This window comes from Numida meleagris, chromosome 3 (assembly GCF_002078875.1).
Source record: "Numida meleagris isolate 19003 breed g44 Domestic line chromosome 3, NumMel1.0, whole genome shotgun sequence".
Lineage (NCBI taxonomy): Eukaryota > Metazoa > Chordata > Aves > Galliformes > Numididae > Numida > Numida meleagris.
In genome coordinates this window covers 91,452,124-91,473,009 of record NC_034411.1, presented here as the reverse complement: position 1 = coordinate 91,473,009, position 20,886 = coordinate 91,452,124, and the positions used below count along the sequence as shown (strand labels likewise).

At 37.9% G+C, this 20,886-nt stretch overlaps 1 protein-coding gene across 6 annotated transcripts in view; it reads left to right on the top strand.

Annotated features, from left to right (window-relative positions):
* The window catches only part of ARHGEF10 (Rho guanine nucleotide exchange factor 10), a 135,217-nt gene extending 115,031 nt beyond the window's left edge, over window positions 1-20,186 (top strand). For 5 of the 6 annotated variants that reach the window (XM_021392873.1, XM_021392875.1, XM_021392876.1 and 2 more), the window contains 3 exons: window positions 6,626-6,800; window positions 14,281-14,403; window positions 16,576-17,078. In XM_021392873.1, the coding sequence (XP_021248548.1) occupies window positions 6,626-6,800; window positions 14,281-14,403; window positions 16,576-17,078 (801 nt within the window). Of the gene's footprint in view, window positions 1-6,625; window positions 6,801-14,280; window positions 14,404-16,575 lie in introns of all 6 variants that reach the window. The other variant, XM_021392874.1, reaches the window with a different exon arrangement.

The following is a 20,886-nucleotide window of genomic DNA, read 5'->3' as shown; positions in this document are numbered from 1 at the left end:
AAGCAGAATTAGACAAACTTTGAGGACTAAAGAATGTATAAAGCTTACTGAAATACAGCATGGCATAGTGAATTATAGTAGAGAAAGCAGAAATTCAGAGAGATAAAATAAATATTCTGTCATTCTCTTTCAGACCTGGTAATTTCATTTTTCAGATCTTCAAGTTTTCCTACGAAAACATTGTAGGAGGTTTCTTTCCATTTCCAGAGTGCTTTTTAAAACAACCCATCCGTTGTTTACAGAGTTCAGATACACTTACTTTTATAGCTGTGTACTTATATATGAAATAGTGCAACTGGAAATGGTATGTCTAAGTTGAATAATGCTTTTCATAACATAATTTTAATTAAGAATGTGATTAATTTTTCCATGATGGGCTGACAGGCATGTTTATTTCACACAAATAGGCATGCCATAACATATGGTCTTCCTCATAGAACTGCAAATAAGTGATAATTTTCTGTTGCCTCTTTGCTGATCCTAAGATACAAGTACTGATCTTGTTTTCATCACCTCACCAGACTAAACAGCTCACTAATCTGAGGATCTGGATCACAAGTCTCATGAGGAGCGGTAGGGGGAACTGGAATTGTTTAGTCTGGAGAAGATAAAGCTCAGGGGAGACTCTCAGTAACTCTTTGAAAGGAGGTTGTGGTGAGGTGAGGGTCAGCCTCTTCTCCCGCATAACTAGTGATGGGCTAGAGGGAATGGCCTCAGGCTGTGCCAGCAGAGGTTTAGGTTGGATATTAGGAAAAATTTCTCCCTCAGAAGAGTGGTCAGGCACTAGAACAGGCTGCTCAGGAGGTGGTTGAGCCACCAACCCTGGAGGAATTCAAGAAACGGGTAGATGTATTAGGGGACATGGTTTAGTGAGGAAATATTGGTGGTAGGTGGACGGTTGGACTGGATGATCTTGGAGGTCTTTTACAACCTTGATGATTCTATGATTCTATGAAATTTAGACTTTGCTTTTCAAAGGTGTATATTTTAACATTTGGAGAACCAAAATATATTTGAGATACGTCTTCCTTACTATGCAGAGTGTGAGTTTTCCTGTAGGAAGGTAAATAGCAGCAAATAAATGTTTATTCTCCCTCTGCCCTCTCCTGTTAACAGGTAATTCAGTTAGTAGTAAAGATTTGGTTTGAAAATTTCTGCGTATTAATCATCTCTGCTTTGTCAACAAGAATCCAGATATTGCACGGTGTTCAACTGTTAGTCTTTCCTCTATGCAGCTCCTTTATTTCTGCATATTCAAGTTACAGCTGCTTATTTCTTACTTTCTGTTATTGTGCATACATTTTATATGTTCCATCTCATGTAAACTATTTTTAAAGGTATCAGGCTAGGTTTGAAGATCTTGTTTATACAGTCCCTTTAGTATATTCAAGATCATTTCACAAATGCCTGCCTTGCAAGGCACTCCCTACTTCATTTAACTGCTCATGCATTTGCTAAGCGCAGAGTATATTATCTTCTCAAAACAATCTCATTCCACGCCTTCCTGTTTTTTCAAAATTTTGTTTTTAAAAAAAAGCAAAAAGCAGAAAATCTATTACCAAATGAGCAGATTTGGCATCTGATATATTGGTTTTGGATATTATTCACTTTCCCTGTTTTTTTTACTTTTATGGTCTGGATAAAACTCTCAATTCACTTGTTTTAATCTTATGTTACTGTAATCGCTGGAGTGTTTCAGGAAACGGTTTTATCAGCACAGTGCCCCAAAATTGCACAATGCCTCAAGCTCCTTGGGACAGGACATGTGTGAAATGCAACAACTGTTGTTATACATTAATTATATTTTCTGATACTCTTTCTAAGAAGAAGAAACTTGTGCTTAGTCTTGATCCTACATCTGGCAGTTGTATTGCTGTTGAGTATTAACCTTGATACTGGAGTGTTCTCTGTGCTTGTAGACCCTTAGGCTCTGCAAAGGCAGCCTGTACTGGTTTAAAAACAACAGCAAAAAAAAAAAAAAAAAAAAGGCCAGAGAATTTAGTAAAGTCACCAATTCAACGTCATTTCATCTTGTTTTGGTTTGTCTTGTTTTTAAAAAAATTGACTAACCATATATGAGCAACTCTTGTTTTAACAGTGTATGTAGAATAATCTGAAATGTTCAGCTGAATAAGCTGAATAAATGAAAATCTTACACTTGAGCATATTTTGCCCAAGTATTGTACCTTTTTTTAGTCAGTCATTTGCTTTACCTTGTGAATGATGATACCCATTATGCATCTCTCATTAAGCTTGAAAAACTGCAGTTCAGTTCTTGGCACAGCTGTTTGGTGCAAGTGGGCAAGCCCTCAAAAGAAAGATTTCAGCAGTGCCACGCACTGTTGAAACAATAGTTAGCTATGTCTGACTCTACTGCAAGACTGACTTGCTATGGCATCCAGAAAGTGTTCTGCCACTATGATGTTGCCACAGAATTAGAACAAGACTGTCTGAGAAAGACAAAAACAAACAACAAAAAAAGGATCTAAGCAGAGGGCAGTAAGGAATGTAGTTATAAATAGTAAAATGGAATGAAGTTCAATTCTTTTATTAAAAAGGGAATAAGTCATTTTTGTCCTTAATAATTGTATATCATGTGAAGAAAGAAAATCTTGGAGGAAAAATTGTGTTTGTTTCAGATAAACGTGTAATTGAAACAGATGTCAAAGCCTCTATACAAAAACATAAGCAATTGCAAAAGAACATACACGTTTGGGTATGTTCCTGTTCCATCTTAGAAGTCCCTTTGAAAGAGAAGAATAGTTCTTTTTATATGCTTTTTGTGGTGTTGACAATATTACAGTTTTTCTTTAAACATTTCAGCAAACAGCTGTACCAACTGCAGGGCAGACAAAGTGGGAGTATAATGAGTTAGCTGGTAAAAATGGAATGTGACAAAAATGCCTGTGGAAGTTGTTTACAGTTGCACTCACAGAATTGTTGTCTGTGGTCAGAACACCAGAAAAAATTAATTTTTTATTATCAGGTTCATTTTTCTTCTTTCTCCAAACAGTGCAGATTGCTAGTAGGATTCACTTCAGTGGCCTGAGAAGTTTTTAAGAAGTCATCAGCAAGGCTGAGGGAATTGGGGTTATTCATTTTAGGCCTACAGGAAAGCTGGAGAAGTACTCTGTATCAAGGAGTATAGTGATAGGGAGGGGTAATGCCTTTAAACTGAAAGAGGAATTAGATGTTAGGGAGAAATTTTTTACTACGGGAGTGGTGAGGCACTGGAACAGGTTGCCCAGAGAAGCTGTCGATGCCCCATCCCTGGAGGTGTTCAAGGCCAGGCTGGGTGGGGCCCTGGGCAGCCTGATCTAGGGGGTTGGAACTGGGTGATTTTTAACGTTCCTTGCAGCACAAACCATTCAGATTCTATTCAGATTCAGTGTAGAATCATAGAAAATCCTGAGTTGGAGGGACTCACGGCATCATAAAGTCCAACTCCTGGCCCCACAAAGGTCACCCAAAATTCAAACCCTTTGAGTGCATTGTCCAAACGTTCCTTGAACTCCAGCCGCTTGGGGCCATGACCACTACCCTTAGCAGCCTGCTGTGGTGGCTGACTATCCTCTGGAAATGAACTTTTCCCTAACCCCCACCTGCCTCTCCCCTGACACAGCTCCATGCTGTTCTCTCAGGCCCTGTCACTGTCCCCAGAGAGCAGAGCTCAGCTCTGCCCCTCCGCTCCCTGTGAGGAGCTGTAGCTGTCATGAGCTCTCCCCTCTGCCTCCTCTGCTCTGGGCTGAGCGAACCAAGGGACCTCAGCCACTGTTCAAACTTCTTGCTCTCCAGAACCTTCCTCAACTTTGTAGCCTTCCTTCGGGTGCTCTCTAATAGTTTTCTGTCCTTCTTACATTGTGGCACCCAAACCTGCACACGGTGCTGGAGGTGAGGCCACACAGCGCAGAGCAGAGGGGACAGCCCCTTCCCTCACCCGGCAGCAGTGGTGCTGGACAGGTGCTGTCAGGGCATGTTGCTGGCTCATGTTTGCATTGTGTGTTCTATTTGATAAAAAATGAATGGAGTTAACTTGAGGAAAGTGATGAATACGACTGTACCTGTCAGAAGTGCTGACCTTGCATTCTGCAGAGTTGTTATTAGAAGAGTTAAATGATAATATAGTAATGTTCTCTAGAAGTGAAGCACTGCAGAAGAGAGACTTCTCTATTCATTTTTTTTTTAAAAACTGAACATGAGAAGAATAATGTAAACAATTTTTTTGAAGTAATTCCCTTTATTTTTAAGAAGCCGATTTCATAGAAGAAAGTAGTAGTTTATGAATTATTAGCTATTGTTAATTTTCTTTTCATACTTTATTACTTAAGGACCTCTAAGTAAGGTATCAGAAATTATATTTTGTGTAAGCTTTGAGTTTTATTCTTCATTTATGATCTTCATCTATTCATTGAATTTAGTTGAAGAAATAGAACTGCATAACCCAAATATATTCAAAACATGCTTGTTTTAGGCTAAGAGCTTATCCTGAGAAATGTGTTATTTAAATTTGGAAAGGTTATTTAAATTTGCAAAGTAACTAAAATGTAGCTCATAACGATAATGCATAGAAAATTTAAGCTTGCTTTCACAATGAGGAATGAGATACTTTTGCATTTTATCTACAAATATAGTTAATAGTATATAATTAGAACTGTGAATATTAGTGCAGAATATTTACTTCTCTATCCCTCTGGGAGGGATTTGTATCCAAGGAACAGTTTGCCATTTATTTAGCTAGGGAAGTTTTATGTTTATCAGATTAGCCCTCTGTATTTGATAATAGCTGGCACAACATTAAATGTCTTTGTTTAACTTCATAGACTGCTTACTTACAGGACAAAAATGAAACCAAAATATTGCTACTTCTTGGTAATGATTAAAGACCTTTACTACAGTGTTATTTTGCATGTTAACACAAATATGTAGAGTGGTTTCAGCCTTTCTGGAGCCATTTAGAAGTTGTAACTGTGAAGCCATTAGATCAAGGAAGAAAATTCAGGCACTTGATCCTGAAAGGCTGGCAATACTACTTGTCTTCAGAAGGGGCATTTTGACCTTTTGTCTTAGCTTCAGCTGGGATGGAATTGTCTTCTTTAGAGTGTCTGGTATGATGCTATGTTTTGGTTCTAGGAGAAAAACAATGTTGATAACACACCAATGTGTATACTTGCCTGTTAAACAGTGTTGTACAGAACCACGGCCATTTGCAGTGAAGGGCCCAAGGAGCTGGGAGGGAACAGAAGTAAGACAGCTGACTTAAGGTGGCCAAAGGGATATTCCATACCATGTGACATCATGCAGAAAGAGTTTTCGAGGGAGTGGGAGTTCATCTCTCTCCTCCTCTGCTCGGGGTTCTAGCTGGGCATCGGTCGGGGGGTGGTGAGCAATTGCTTGATCATCACCTTGTTGTATACATTCATATACGTATATATAGTTGTAAATATTATCCTTTTCCTTTTCTCTTAGTAAGTAGTTTTATCTCAACCCATGAGTTCTCCTTTTTTTTCCCCTATTCTCTTCCCCATCCAACTGGGAGCAGAGGGAGTGAGTGAATGACTCTGTGGTGCCTAGCCACCTGCTGGGTTAAACCACAACACCTTTCTAATGATAAGTATCAGTATTCTGAAGATCAGTAATACAAAATAGCTAGTATTTAAGAAATCCAGAAATGTCTGAATAAAAAAGATGCTGTCTTTGACACAGTGATCATAAGATGATAACTGCCAGTCCTTGGGGAAGCAAGGAAGGGTGGTCAGCAGAACTGCTGCTTTGGTTTTTTGTAGGGGTGATTTTGGCCTATTTAGGGACCTAATTGACAGGGTTTGTTGAGAGGCAATTCTAAGAGGACAAAGGAGTCTAGGAAGGTTGAACCTTCTTTAAGAATGAAGTCTTGAAGGCAAAAGAGCAGGCCATCTCCATATGCTGAAAGACAAGCTGGATGACAGAGACAGGGAGCAGAATGAAACCATTATAATCCAGGGTTAACAACCCGCTACACAACTTGCACACACACGTCTGTGGTGCTGGATAGAATCCACCCAAGGGTGCTGAAAGAGCTGGTGGAAGTGCTTGCCAAGCCACTTCCAATAATTTACCAGCAGTCCTGGCTAACTGGGTAGGTCCTAGTTGGCTAGAGTTTGGTGGATGTGATGCTCATCTACAGGAAGAGCAGACAGGAGGATCTGAGGAATTCCAGTCCTGTCAGTCAGGGGATTACTGCTGGAGGTATAAGTAACCTATTAGAAAAAAATTCTGGCCACTCCCAGGAACCTCACCAGCGTTACTTTTCACAAAGGAGTATCAATAAAGATGCCGGTTCCCAACATGCAAAATTTGTAATAAATATGTTATTTAAGTTACTGTGAAGTTGCTCGATTATTTATTAGAACCTTGCTTCACAAGCTGAGAATTTTTGCATGCTAATGATATGATGTTTCAAAAAAAAAAACCAAAACATAAAAATTAACAAATCTTATGCAGCAGTCAGAACATATCCTGAGCAAAGCGAAGAAAATGAGCTTTGTTCTTGGCATGGAGGACATAGACACAGTGCCTGTACTGAAAAGCTGATAGTGAAGGTTGAATGATGTAACATTTCCTCAAAGATTATTTGTTTTTCTTACAGAGCCATTTTGAAGCTCATCAAGAGGAAGGTATGGTAATCTCTCACATGGCTGTTGCTGGAGTGGGAGTCTGGATTGCCTTCACATCTGGATCTACACTTCGCCTGTTCCACACTGAGACGCTGAAACACCTCCAGGATATTAACATTGCCACGCCTGTTCACAATATGTTGCCAGGTAGCTGAATCACACCATATGACAAAAAAAAAAAAAAAAAAAAAGCATTTTTGTTTTGTCTCTATCACTGTTATTTTCCAGACTGTTGTAGATAAGGCCAGAATCAGAACATCTGTCTCAGACTTTGATAGCAATCTCGTGACTGCTTACTTTAGTAAATCACAGTTCCTTGTCTGCCCAGAAGAACAATGTGTGCAGTGAGCTTGTTGAGTAGCAGTTCTCCTCCGAGGTTTTAAATTTATATTATATAGATAAGCAGGTGGAATCTTTTTTTTTTTTTTCTGTTACTATAAAACAGGAGAGTGATGCAGTCTACCATGAAAACATGTTTTCTTTGCAAAGTTCAGTATTTTCTTCTGGAAGTTAGTATTAAAGTACATGTTGGAGTCAGTCAGCCTAGGATCTGAACCAACAAAGCACTTGTTTGATATCAGTTACATCATTGTTCCCAGTGAAGACAGCAGAGCTACTCGTGCTCTATTTAGGAGTGTGTTCAGTGTTTTCCTGTTTAGAGCTTTAGTTTGTTGAATTAAAAAGGTTTGTGTTGTAAGCAAAGATGGACCCTCTGGTTGTTAGGGTGAAGTTTAACAGATCTTTAAGTGTTTTAAGACAGAAGCTGTTCAACTATCCTAAAATCATCATTTTGACTCTTTGGTTGCTAGCATGGTGCCTAATTGAGATAAACTTATTTCTGGAACTTTTTTTCAATTGCCATGCACAGATGTTATTACAGACTGATGTAGGCCAATATGATTATTAGACCTATGTAGTACCAACGGGCAAAGGTTTAGGGATATCTTTGCCCTATTCTGTAATGGGCACATGCACATCAGGTAGAAGAAATGAGAGTGACAGGAGAAGAGACAGATGGAAAAATTCTTAACCATGCATTGTCCATGAGTGGCCAACCATTCTTTCAGTGTCTCCCTGTTCACTGACTGTAATGGACTGAGGTACTCCAAGTTTTATGGTTAATGTGTATCACTGCTTCATTGCTTTGCTTTGAACAGAAGCCAGTTCTTCCAGCACTGATACTATATTTATGTTCTTATAAGAGTTGGGTATAAATTTTGCATCAAAATATTTTGGTTCTTCAGTCTCACTCTTTTTATCATGTTTTCTTTAAGACCACATTAACCTTGCAGTAAAGATCTGCTTTAAATTGTGTCCGTCTATAGTATTCTAGACAGGATGTTTTCAACACATGTTGTTTGATCATAGTGCTGTTACTGACCAGCAGCAAATGTCGTACCTTTAAATAGATTGTATGATTTAATTAATCACAGTTATGCAAAGAAATCAAGACAATTTTTAAAGAAGATTAATTTTCAAGGTGTTCTACTATTTGTAGGGGGACGGGGGAGGAAGCAGAGCCTCCCTTACACACATTTTGTGCTAAATTTCAAACAAATTTAGGCTTAGTATTCACTGCCATTATAATAAAACTGATGATGTAACATATGAATTTCTTTTTTTAAAAGAGTTTTAGCTAATTATATCTCCTTGGTGTCATTCTTACCCATTTCAGTTTCTTCTTTTCTTTTTTTCCTCTGTCTCTTCCCAAAATGCACTAAAGTGAATGGAAATGGAAATTTATTTTAGGAGTAGAACAGCACTTGTTATTACAGCGAATGTTCCAAGGGAGGAATCCATTCTAAAAATGAAATGAATTTCAATTATTTAGCAGCAGCTCTTGGGCATGTTTATATGATCCCAATAATGCTGCAACAACAAAGGCTAAAAGACAGAGTAGTAGGAGGTTTACATAATAAGCAGCGCTAAGAGCTTTTGGAACAAAGAATAAATAAAACTCTGTGTAGTATACACTCAAAAAAGGAAGAAAAATCTGGCACAGGAGGAAGAATGAAGTGTCTTCATAGTTACAAAATGCACTTTTTTACGTTTTCTGTGGATTTTTATGAACTGATTACTGTTTAGAAGTGTGATATGTGCAACAGGCCATCTTTTAGTTTTTAAAAGGAGCAACTCTTAGTTTTCTGAAATCCAGCGGGAGTTCTTTAATAAGCAAAAAGAACACATAAGTGAAAATTCAGCTTGTATTGAAATGAATCAGAAGAAATTGATGTAAAAATATTGCTAAGGATCTTAGGAAGAGAGATTAAAAAGAAGAGTGCAGGATTATTGTGATATAACTTCCTGAAGCTGGACTCCTTTTGCCACGTTCTTAGTAGGAGCAACAATTTGTGGTATTGGCCTAATAGGCTGCACGGAGAGGTCATCTGCATCTTCGCTTAAAGCAATGGAAACAAGATGAACATAACTTTGTTTACATAATAAAATTATCATTATTTTGTTGATATACAATAGAAGTAAAAGAAAAATTTACTGTCGCTGTGTCAGAAAGGCTTCTTGAATTACAAAGCCATATTTAAAGGGTATTTGCAATAATCAATTAAAACAGAGCAGGAGGTTTTCATACCCTTGGTAATCAGTTCTCATCACATTAATTTTTTCCCGTTTTGGGGAGAAGACAGATTTAAATATCGCTGCCTACCTTCTTTGTTCTGAAGGATGTGCCTCCTTTACTTTGAGAAAGATAACTCAGCAGCCCACTGGGTAAGAGAGAATCAAAGAATAATGAAATATGAAGAAGTGCCACAGGAAATTACTGTCATTATGATTCAGTGGAGTTTAATAATGTAAAAAAGCAGACAGAACCACAGACCACAAACCAAAAGTATTTTTTTTTGAGTCGTGATTGATTTGTGGAAATGTTTTATACATTGTGTTCACAGAGGTCTGGCTAAGGAAGGAGCTTGACTGGGAAAGCGCCACCTAGATATAGGTCAGATTTGGGTTATTTTCATGTCAAGTATGTCAGCTAAATGGCTTAAAAAGACCAGTGAATCTACTGAGACATCTGAGTGGGTTCTGAACTACTGTATCCCAGAACACCTTCTTTCAACCATGTTCCTGTGAGCTGTCGTGCAGCTGTGCTCAGTGCCTAGGTAGTCCATATACAACAAGGGATGTAACTGATACTCATGGTAACTGCTCTGTGCTCAAGCTGATGACTTTCTGGAGTCATGGGAAGTTTGTATGTAGGGACACAGGTCTGGGAAAGTAAACCTGAGCTTACTTTCCATGGTATTTATGTTTAGTACAGGGTGCTCCACAGAAGCGTCACTTTGTATATCATCAAAACCACAAGCCATAAAATGCTTCCTAATATTGTATAACAAGCTTAGGTTCTCTTTAAAAATAACTAAATAAATAAAATCTCCAAAAAGCACAAAGGCAGTATGAAAAAAGAAGATTGAGTTGAAGAACATCATCATCACTATAGATCACGCAGCTATACAGTACAGTGAGACTGATTTTAAGTGGCCTAAGCTCAGCTGTCTGCTAGCAGACATATTAAACAGGAGAAAAAATGTATTGATATTTAAAGACAAATGTAAACATCTCACTAATGTGCTTCATCTAATAGCTTAGTACCTATGACCAGTGATTGAATCTCAGTAATAGAAAGGTAACTTTTCACCAATCTTTGTCACATCTCACACAGCCTGGTTAGTGAAAATAAATTAAAATCTTACAGCATGTGAGTACACAGTTATTGTTTTTATTAATAATCTTGTCTTCAATTTCATTTGAATTTCATTTTACACTTCTGAATAATGTAATTGTACAAATGTTCCTCAGACATGCTTTTTAAAGAGATTTCTCTGACCTTGGTTCACTGTATTTCTTTGCTCTTACAAATGGTGAAAGGTTACCTGCTGAACAGAGAGGCAATTTCTGTTGATGTTGCTGTACTCTGATTGTATCCGTATATCCTCTAATGTCACATGTGTGTTTCCTGGACACAGATGGGAAGGGGAAAGAGAAATCGTATCGTTTCCTCTCTGCAGAAAACAAACTATACATTGAGACTTAGAGCTTCCTTTTGTCCCCACCCCACCAGGTGCCACAGCATAAAATGTAGTTGTTTTATGATTTTACTGCTGAGAAATGATTAAAAGATGCATGAAAATCTGAGGTCAGCCCATTCGATTTGCTTTTTTAGACAGTTTTTTATACAGCAGGAAGAGCAAGGTCATGTAAGAGGATATGCACCAGTATGTACTTGCACGTACCTAGGGAGCACATGATTGTTGAGTCTGACTCAGAAGATGAGGCCTGAGAAAGGCTGAACACAGAAACATATTAAAGCTATTTGTCCGTGTGTAAGCTTAATTGGTGGCGTCGGTTCTTGGTAAACTCAAGAACTTGGTAAAATTATTTCATGTCTTTAACAATTCCATCATTGCACTGGAGCAGTGTGATCTAGCAGTTTTCACATTTAAATTAAGAATATTTGTTTGGTTTTGGCATTTGTATTTCTGACTTGCCCTTGTTAACTTGTTGATTTCTGTACTTACTGCTTAACACGTTCTAGGGAACTGCTTTTTATTTTCTTTTGATTTGAAATCTATACAAATAAAAAGTCACAAAATAACAAAGAAATGCATGAGTTCAAACTTTGGGTAGCAAATAAACAAGTATTTAAAATTACTATCTGCTTGAATAGTATTTTCTCTCTCTCTTTTTTTAAATTATTATATGCTATTTCAAAGTATTTTTTCAGATGCAGATGTTTCCTGCTTTTCAAAGATTTCAAAGCAAACATTGTTCCTTTCAACCTCACTGTAGATGTTTCACGCTTAAGGCTGTGTTCTGTGTTAAAGATTCTAAGTTGCTGGCTGGCAATTTGCTGTTTTTGCCTATGGAAAGAGTGAGGAGCATTGCTGGTTTTCACTGGTAACAATTACTAGTTGGAAGTTGTTTCAGGGTTGGTGTATAGAATCATGCGTATTATTTTTACATTTAAACAGTTGAAAAAGCATTAAAGATCTATTGTTAGAAATGTGAGCATCTTACTCCTGCAAAGGGAGAAGTACAACTGGTGTTTTTTACAATAAAAAAAACCTTGAAAATTGTACTTAAATATTTCCGTTTGCAGTTTGTAAAACAACTTTAAGTGAAATGGAGTGAGATTAGGCCAGCATGCAGTTACCTTGCGTTTGCTGTGACACACGTTGTGGGAGATCGTAAATATCCTATGTGGCCTGAGCAAGTCTGAACTTTAAATCGCAAAATTCAAATCTTTATTTTGGACAACTCCAATATACAGAGGTTTTTGAACATCTGCATTTGAACTTCTTTTGACCTATTATAAAGGTAAATGTAAAATCTGTGTTAGCAAATGATTGAGGATAGGCAAATGGTTATCACATGTTATATGTATGGCTTTGAAAGCAGCACAAGCAGTCTTTTATTGTGGATTACTGTTTTTCTTTCACTCTCAAGGCTGCCACATGTCATCACTCTAGGTTTTGATGTGTTTTTGGACAGCGTGTGGTCGCCTGACTGCCCCCCACCCTCTCACTCCTGAAGTAGAAATCTGTGTCTCCACAGAGGACTGTCCATCTAACCAGTGTTGAAGGAGTGTTTTTGAGTACTTCGTTTTGGAAACTACATTCATCTCACCGATATAAAATAAATAAGTAAAAGGCTTCTAATCTGTCTGTGGATATAGGCCTTCTATTTTTATCTACCTGAAGAGGGATAATGCCATCATACCAACATAAATAATGGCAGTTTATGGAAAAAGCATAGGTGTCTCTGCTCTAGTCTGTTATCGGTAGGCAAAACTAAATTAATTTCTCTTACGTTGATTATTCCTTATGTGGCCATGACAGTAATTGGTGGGTGATCTTTCTGCCCTTATCTCAGCCCACAAGCATTTCTCATCATCTTTTCTGTCTGTTTTTTTGAGGAGTTAGAGTGGTGTGGTGGAGCTGAACTACTGCCAGTGTGAAACCACCACACTCACTGAAGGCCTGCATGAGTAGATGGAGCCTCTTCAACTTATTTGTGCTAATTACAACTATTGAGGGTGACCTAATTGCCTTTAGGGTATTTTAGAATGTGTTTTAAGGCAGTCAAAGCTGAGATTCCAGATCTGGCCCTGCAGGTGATGCGTGCCTTTTACAACACACCATTACTGGATAAATATTTTGGTTTTGTAAAGTTCTGTGAGGAAAGACTTGGACTGTGGTCCACCTGCTGCTTTCCAGTTGAGTGTTTTAACCTTCAGGCTTCAGTCAAACTGCTCCTTCCCTGCTTTCAGACTGGGTCTGTGATTCATATATTCTTAGCTTTAAATTGGCCCAGCTTCAAAGGAAGAGATGGAAAATTCATTCACTTGTGATGTACCCTAATTAAGGTATTTTTCCAAGGTGTGGAACATGTATGTTCATCTAAGTTATATCAGAATTGGAATCCAAACTCCCTATTTACTGATGAAGTGATTAACAACTTGCGAGCCATGACAAAGATGGGAATGACTGCTCTCTTAGCATGTTAAGTTAATTGTAAATCCAAGAACATGTAAGCTGTGAACCTGGATGACGTCCGTACAGTTTAAATGCTTCTCTATGTAAACTTGGGTCATGGCAGAAGTTTGGGCAGGAATTTTTTTCATCATTTTCCATTTCTGCAACCTGTCAAGGGCATTTTGAAAGTCCAGCTACACCAAATCAAGCATGTAGCAAGCACTGTAAGTAAAAATGACTGTTCTCATGAAAAAAAAAAAAAAAAAAAAAAAAAAACAACCTCATCAATAGAAGAGATTTGTATAAGGTCATATAAGAGACTTCTGGAGTTCATTTTGTCTATCTTCTTGAAACAAGCCAAATTACATCTGGTTGCTTAAGAACTTGTTTAGCCAAATTTGAGTATCTTCAGCTATGGAGATATTCCACTGCCTCTCTGAGCAACTAGTGTTTGGCCATCTTCATGGTGAAGAAGCTTTTTCCTACATTTAAAGCAAATTCCTCATGTTCCAAATTTGACCCATGGTGTATTATCCTGTCACTGAGCATGTCTGAGTAAAGTCTGACTCTCTTCTGTGTACGGTCCCATTAGATAAGTGCAGACAACTTGGGTTTTTTCGGTCTCTTTGTACATTCTTTACTCCAGTGTCATGATCATCTTAATAGGCATTCACTGGATTTATCCCAGTATGCCAGTGTCATTTTGTACAGGGTAACCCAAATGTGGATGTGGTACTTCTGATACTATTTCACAAAAATAAAACAGTGAGAAAAAATGTATCATGAACAAGTTTGAGTCTCAGGTATAGTGTGTTGTCATAATACATTACTGAGCATTGGGAAGTGGAATGCCTTCCAGTTTTATTATTAAGAATATAAACAGTCAAATTTGCAAAAGCAGATTTGTAAAGGTAATGTGTGTCTATTTTTAGATACTGTGGTTTAGAGATGTAGGACAGATAATACGAGAAGTTCGGCGGTATTTAAATTGTGATGTATGTGAAGTTTAATACAATCCCACAATGTATTTGCCTTTCTGATGAGTGCTTTGCTGAATGAGACTGTACAGCTGTTTGAGGTTACTTTGACCTTGGCAAAGATCATTACTTAAATAATACAGCACTTCCTGCACTTCACAGGGCAGCAGCGTGTTTCTGTGACCAGTCTGCTGGTGTGCCATGGCTTATTACTGGTTGGAACAAATCTGGGGATAATAGTAGCATTGCCAGTGCCACGCTTGCAGGGAATTCCAAAAGTAACTGGTGAGTGACATTTCTCAAATGGATTTGGTAGAATGCTGCTATACTGAACATATTTTTTTCCTGTCTGTAGTTGAGATGACTCTGCCAAACTACGTGTATTGTTGAGTACTTCATCAGAGCTTTGTGATGAAATTCTATCTGTCCTTCCTCATCAAGCTATTTCCACATACCTGCCTGGATTTGTCGCAGTTGTTTGAGTCAGGACAACAATTTTTCTTTATGGAATAAGAATATGACGTGCATTAATCCTCTCAGAGTACAGTAAAAAAAAACAAGAATGAGAAGAGAGGGCATTGCAAAGAATCTTTCTTCCATACTTGGGGAAGATAGATGCATTAGGTTCAGAGGCATGGGTACTGAAAATGCAGTGTGTTCTCCAACTGGTTATTTGGTACATTGTTTTTGTGACCTTTCTTCCCAAAACTGGAGACTTGGAACGTATGAGAACATATATTTCATTTTTTTGACAACAAACAGTTTTTTTTGCATTTTGGTGAGGTGATTTGGTGAGTTAGTTTCATAGTACCCTGTTTGAAATGTGTGAATGCTGCTGTATCATTTGGTAAATGTTTAAGCTGCTAGCAGAAGCAAGATTTTTTTACGTATATGTAATTCCAATTAAGTACCTCTTTGCCATGTGACAGTTTAGTTTCACAATACTAATAGAACTTCTGAGCTGTGGATTGAAGCTGGCAGATTCTGTGAGGCAAGTTATTTGTAACTTCCTTCAGGGAAATAAGAAAGTATACGTAACTTTTCAGAACGGAAACAAAATCCTTTGGGTTCAGCAAAATACGCAGCAGTAATCATAGAATGATGGTTTGGGTTGGAAGGGACCTTTGAGATCATCTAGTTCCAACCCCCTGCTGTAGACAAGGACACCTCCCTCTAGACCAGGTTACTCACAGCCCCATCCAGCCTGGTCTTGAATGCTTCCAGGGAGGGGGCATCCACAACCTCACTGGGGAACCTGTTCCTGTGTCTCACCACCCTCACAGTAAAGTGATAATAATAATCTAATATCTAGTCTAAATCTCCCCTCTTCCAGTTTAAAGCCATTTCCCCTCATCCTGTCGCTATGTGCCCTTTTAAAAAGTCCCTCCCCAGCTTTCCTGTAGGCCCCCTTCAGGTACTGGAAACATGACAAATGTTTCTTAGAAAATATGGAAGCAATATTAGGTAAAAAATAAACACAACACAACAAAATGATTGTTGCAGAATGAAATAGTCTCTCATTTTATTCTTCTACTTTCTGTTTTGATTGTTGTGGTTTACATCATCTGTATATTGCATTTATTTAGGGTTAGATCTTGTCAGATTTCACAGGTTTGGCAGCATTGCATTGAGATTTATAGTCTTCAGAATCAGTATTTGGAATCTGAAAACCAAAAAAAATGGCACTTTCCCTAGTTGTGCTTCCAGTACTGATAATTCATCTTTATATCATTTGTACTTTCTGCAAAAGCAGATTTTTTTTATCATAACCTGGAATGTATTAGGGAGTTAGGGATGGATGGGGTTGGGTGATTTGTAGAGTGATGGTTTCTTTTCCTTGATAGCCTAACTTCTTTTCATCTTATAGGTGATTTTGTATAATGCTGTGCTTTTTTTTTCTAGCTGTAAGAGCCCCATACACTGATGTTGTTAGAGATTCTGAATTTGGCATTATGCAAGTTATTTTTCATATATTCGTATGATTTTCATGTGTAAATTTTAGTTGTAGCACTAGCAGCTACTGCAGTGAAAAGATGTTCATATGCTTTTCTAGAAAGGTACAGGGTACAGCAGGATTAACTGAAAACCACATGTTTTCTTTGTGGATTATTGTAGAAGACTCAGAATGTTGTTTTTGTGTCAATGCCAAAAAAAAGTTAGTAGAAAATTTCTGTACTTGTGCTGTTGTGAATACAGCACAAGTCAACTTGAATTCATTCTGTCGTGTTCCAACTGGTTTATTAACACAGTCCTAAAACATCCTTATGGCACAGTAGATTTTTCTTTCTACATTTTTCTGTAAATTGTTTACGTACAAGGAAGCAGTCTGTAGATGGACTGAATGCATATAACAGGATTTTAAGAGTTATGCAAATTTAACGAAGTAATTACGGTGGAGTGCTATAGTTAATTAAAGATTTTTATTTTTTTTCTTGCCTTTTTGTCTTTTGGCTGCAGGAAGAGGAATGGTGTCATATCACGCGCACAATGGGCCAGTCAAGTTTCTTGTAATGGCTACATCTATAAACAAGAAAAACAAAAACAAGTTAAGGAACAGCCTGCCTCGTGGCTCAGAATCTAAAGACAAAGACCAGAGGAATGTTCTGCACAGTGAAAGACCAGGCTCTTCCAGTAGCAGCAACCCTGATGCTTCAGTTTGGCTGGGAGGTTCAGCAGGATCCATTGCACAAAAAAGTGACTTGTCTTCATCTTCTGGATCCCTTACATCAAGTTCCTTAGAACACAGGCCAGAGGACAGTAACATTTATGAGCTTTTGAAGGATCAAAATATCTCTTTTAAAAATAAAAGACAGAGATCCAAGAAAATGAAAGCAAGCTCAGTATTAGTCATTTCTGGTGGCCAAGGACACAGAAGAGTGAACAAGAAGACCAAGCAGCAACGACAAGATGAATTAGTATCTTCAGTGATGGTCTGGCAAATCCCACTATTAAATATATGAGTGAACTAAATCCAAGATACTTTCTGCTATTAAAAAGTCTGATATCTTTATACAGCAAATGCCAGCTTAGGACACAAACCAATCGACTTCATACCATGGGAGCAATTTCAGTAGGATTTGATCACAGAATTAAGGGCTACAAAGCGGAGTCTTCACATATTTAGAACATTTTTTGGTGTTAGAGGGTATTGGAAAATGCCTAGCTGTTGATCCTATCTTTGATACTTAGAACAGAAAGGATTTATCAGACATTTTAAAAGACTTTAGAAGTTCTGTCTTATTTATATTCACATTTATAAATATCGTCACTATGTTCTATAGCACTTAGCACATGTTCCTTGCCTTCCCGATGTCACATGCTGGTTTTGCTTATGTAAATCAGCTGTTGTTTCCTTTTCCAAAATGTCATATTGCGTGGGCTGTAGATTTTAACAAATTAGAAAAAAATTTTAAACAATAAAAAATCTAATGACAGCTAATATTAAATTAGTAATTACTGTAAAAGCTTGTAACATCATTCCATAAGCCAGAGTTTGGTCTGAACAAATGCAGTTATATTAATTGATATTTTTTTCAACATAGAAAATAGATATTTTTATTTCTAATGCTCAGTATTATGAAAAAAAAAGTTGCGGTATAAAAAGTCCATTAATTTTCTCAGTAGGTGCAATGTGTCTGTTATTCATCTTTGTTATACAGAGAAAGTTGTAAAGATATTGTGGCACACGTAGTAGAAAATACAGATAAAGAACAGCTGTGCATTGTAGTGCTGGTAACGCATTCCCCTCCTGGCAGTTTTGTGTCAAAGCCAAATATGGACTGTGCCATTGGTAATGAGGTATGCGCATCCCGTATGTAAGTAATGAGCTCAGAAATATACTGAAATAACCTGTGGGAAGCACAAGGAATCGTGGTGGATATTCGTCCTGCATCATGAGATCTGTGCTATGTCCTCAGGCAAATACCTATCAGATAATGACACTCCACAAGTGCAGACAGCAGAGTTATGGTCCTGTCTGCTCACTCAGAGATTCAGCCAAGCGTGGTCTGGTGCATAGATATTGTAAAAATAGGATGCACAGTTTCTTTGCGTGTGTTCACTCAGTGGGACAAGGTGTTGCTTTAGTACTGTTTTAGAGGGCTGAATTCTAAACAGGGACCTAGTTAATCATTTTTTTCTTAATGAATGGATATATTTCCAAAAGGAATTTTGAACCTGGGGATACTATTGGTATTGCTTTTTGCACTGTAGTCTCTGCATGTTAAATACAAAACAAAGGCTTCAGCTTGGAAAGATACTGCAAAAAATGGTGTCATGACACCTCATTCAATCAAAACGTACTTAATATGTGTTGAATGAGGACACTGAAAATATCCTATTCCCTTGTCAATAAACTGAAAGATACGAGAAATTAAGACTCCTAGGTTTGATTTGGATGTGTTAGAAACTCTAATACTGTCCATCAGTTCAGTAGAATATAAATTACATATATCCAAAGCAGAAAGTCTGCCAGATGTTTGCATTGGCTAAAATTGAGCGCAAGTTTTGGCTGCTTTGGCACTCTTCTTGTCCTAGTAAGTTATAAATTTACTTTAAATTTTCAGTCTGCTCTGAAAAGCAAACCTGTATCAAGCCAATGCCAAAGTCGGTGGATGGGCCAACTCTCCAGGTTTGATGGAACACTGCAGTAGAGTGGTGTCTTGCCTGCCACATGGCACACAGTCCAGGACAGAGGGAATGCTACTGCAGCAAACCTTTTCCTGCTGCCACCAAAACAGACAATTCAACAATCAGATACACACCTGAATTTCTTTCCAAGGGCTCAGCTCACAGCCTACATCCTGATCAGAGAAGGACGCTTGAGCCATAATAGCATGAACTTTGGTAAGTCACGGAGAACGTTTGTTAGAGATTGGATTGTAGGTCTGCAGTTTTCCCTACTGATTTTTTCTTTTATTCTGCATCTTTTACCATGATTCTTACCACGTCAGCTAGGTGCTGCTGGCATTGGTATGGGCTTAATGTCGGCATCAGTCCCTGTGAAGGGAGTGTAGCATTAGTGTCTCTAAGTAAGGCTGCCAGCAACATTTCCCCAAATTTTTCCTCTTCTTCTTGTCCTTTTGCCTGGTTTACCTTGCCTGGGGGCTCAAGGCCAGCTGCATTTTCTGCATTCTTCCATAGGCTTTGGGAGTTGCTCTTTGCCCACTGTGTGGAAATACTAAATTGTACAGTGTAATGTATGTGCACTGAAAAACATGTTAAAGGATTCTCCTGTGTATAAAGCCCATACAACCTCATGTCCCTTTGCTACACCACAGCGGAAGGACCACAGTTGTGATTCTGCATGGTCCTTGGGTGTGAGGTTCCCTGTTCATGCTTTTGGGACTGGAAGATTACGCTCACTTTTTCATCGATCTTTATCATTAAGAATAGTAAGCCGAGACCCCGTGTATTAAGCTGGAAACCCATGTGTGGAGTTATTGCAGGAGCTGCTAGCAATGAGGCATGGGAGTTTTAACATGTTAAATGATATTCATCCTACCTTCCAGCTGAAATGTAGCTTTCTTCAATTTAGTCAAGAAAACAGGAGAAACAAACTACAAATCTGCTCTTCAGAAAGTCCATTGAAGTTTTACCACTGACTTCAGTAAGAACAGGGATAGATCCCTCATTTACACCATACTGCTTTGAAAATAAACACATATATTTGTCTTACAAGTGGAAAAGACAAAGATAAACTGTACACCTTTAGCATTATGCATTGACTTAGATCTGCAGTGATGGAGCACGACGTGCAGTGCTTGTTTTCTGATAGCTTACACAGTAAGGTATTGCCTTGCAATTACAGCAAGCGAGTAAACTTTATAACTGTTTCCAACTGCTGCTGAGTAGACTGGATTTTGCTTTCTGGTACTGCTTTACTAGATTTATAGAATTTATGGAAAATTTTAGGGAAAAGGGGGAGAAAGTGTAACCACTACGATATATTCTGTATATGTTTTCTAACACATAGTAGGGTCTTTTATAACATGAGCCATAAAATGTATGTATTTATGTTCAAAGTATAAGCTGAGAAAATGTTTAATAAAAAAATGTGCTAAAAATAAGTTTCAGAGGTACATTTATTGGGTTGCTATATTAACAAAAGAGCTTGAATTTGGGGCTTGCATTACTGAATAATGAAATAATATGTAATTAGAACAACAAAAGTTTTTATACTTTCTAGGATTTAATTGTGTAGGCAGTTACTACAGATGATGCAGACTTACAGTAAGTTTGACCTCTGCATCGATGGACATAAGCTGGATCTAAGCAGTAAAATTTTCACTGTGCTGGCTGCAGGGAATACACATCAGTTGGGTAGCACGTGTTACATAAAAATGAGATGCAGTGTTCCAAGTGAGCGTTGCAGAACACAACATTAAAAGAGGAAAATAATTTTCATTTGGTAACTGGCAATTCATCTTAATTAATGTGCCCTAAAGGATGTATAGAGAATCCCAGGATTGTGCTTAAATTCTGAGACTTGTATTCATCAGGCTCAGGATTGGCCCTTCGTGTGTACCTGCACTATTACAAATAAAGAGTTATTGAAAAGAGGTAAAATGAACACCTATTAAAGCCTGCCCTTTGTTCTCGTTTTTAACACCATGTCTATTTTATTTATTGTTCTGGAAAACACTGACATTTCATTCCCTCTCCCAGACTGCATTGATATTTAGTTTCTCTGCCATTCTTACTGCTGAAGTAGCAGACACAAAACAAAATCAAATTCCGTGACTGCAGGATGTTGTAAACTCACACACC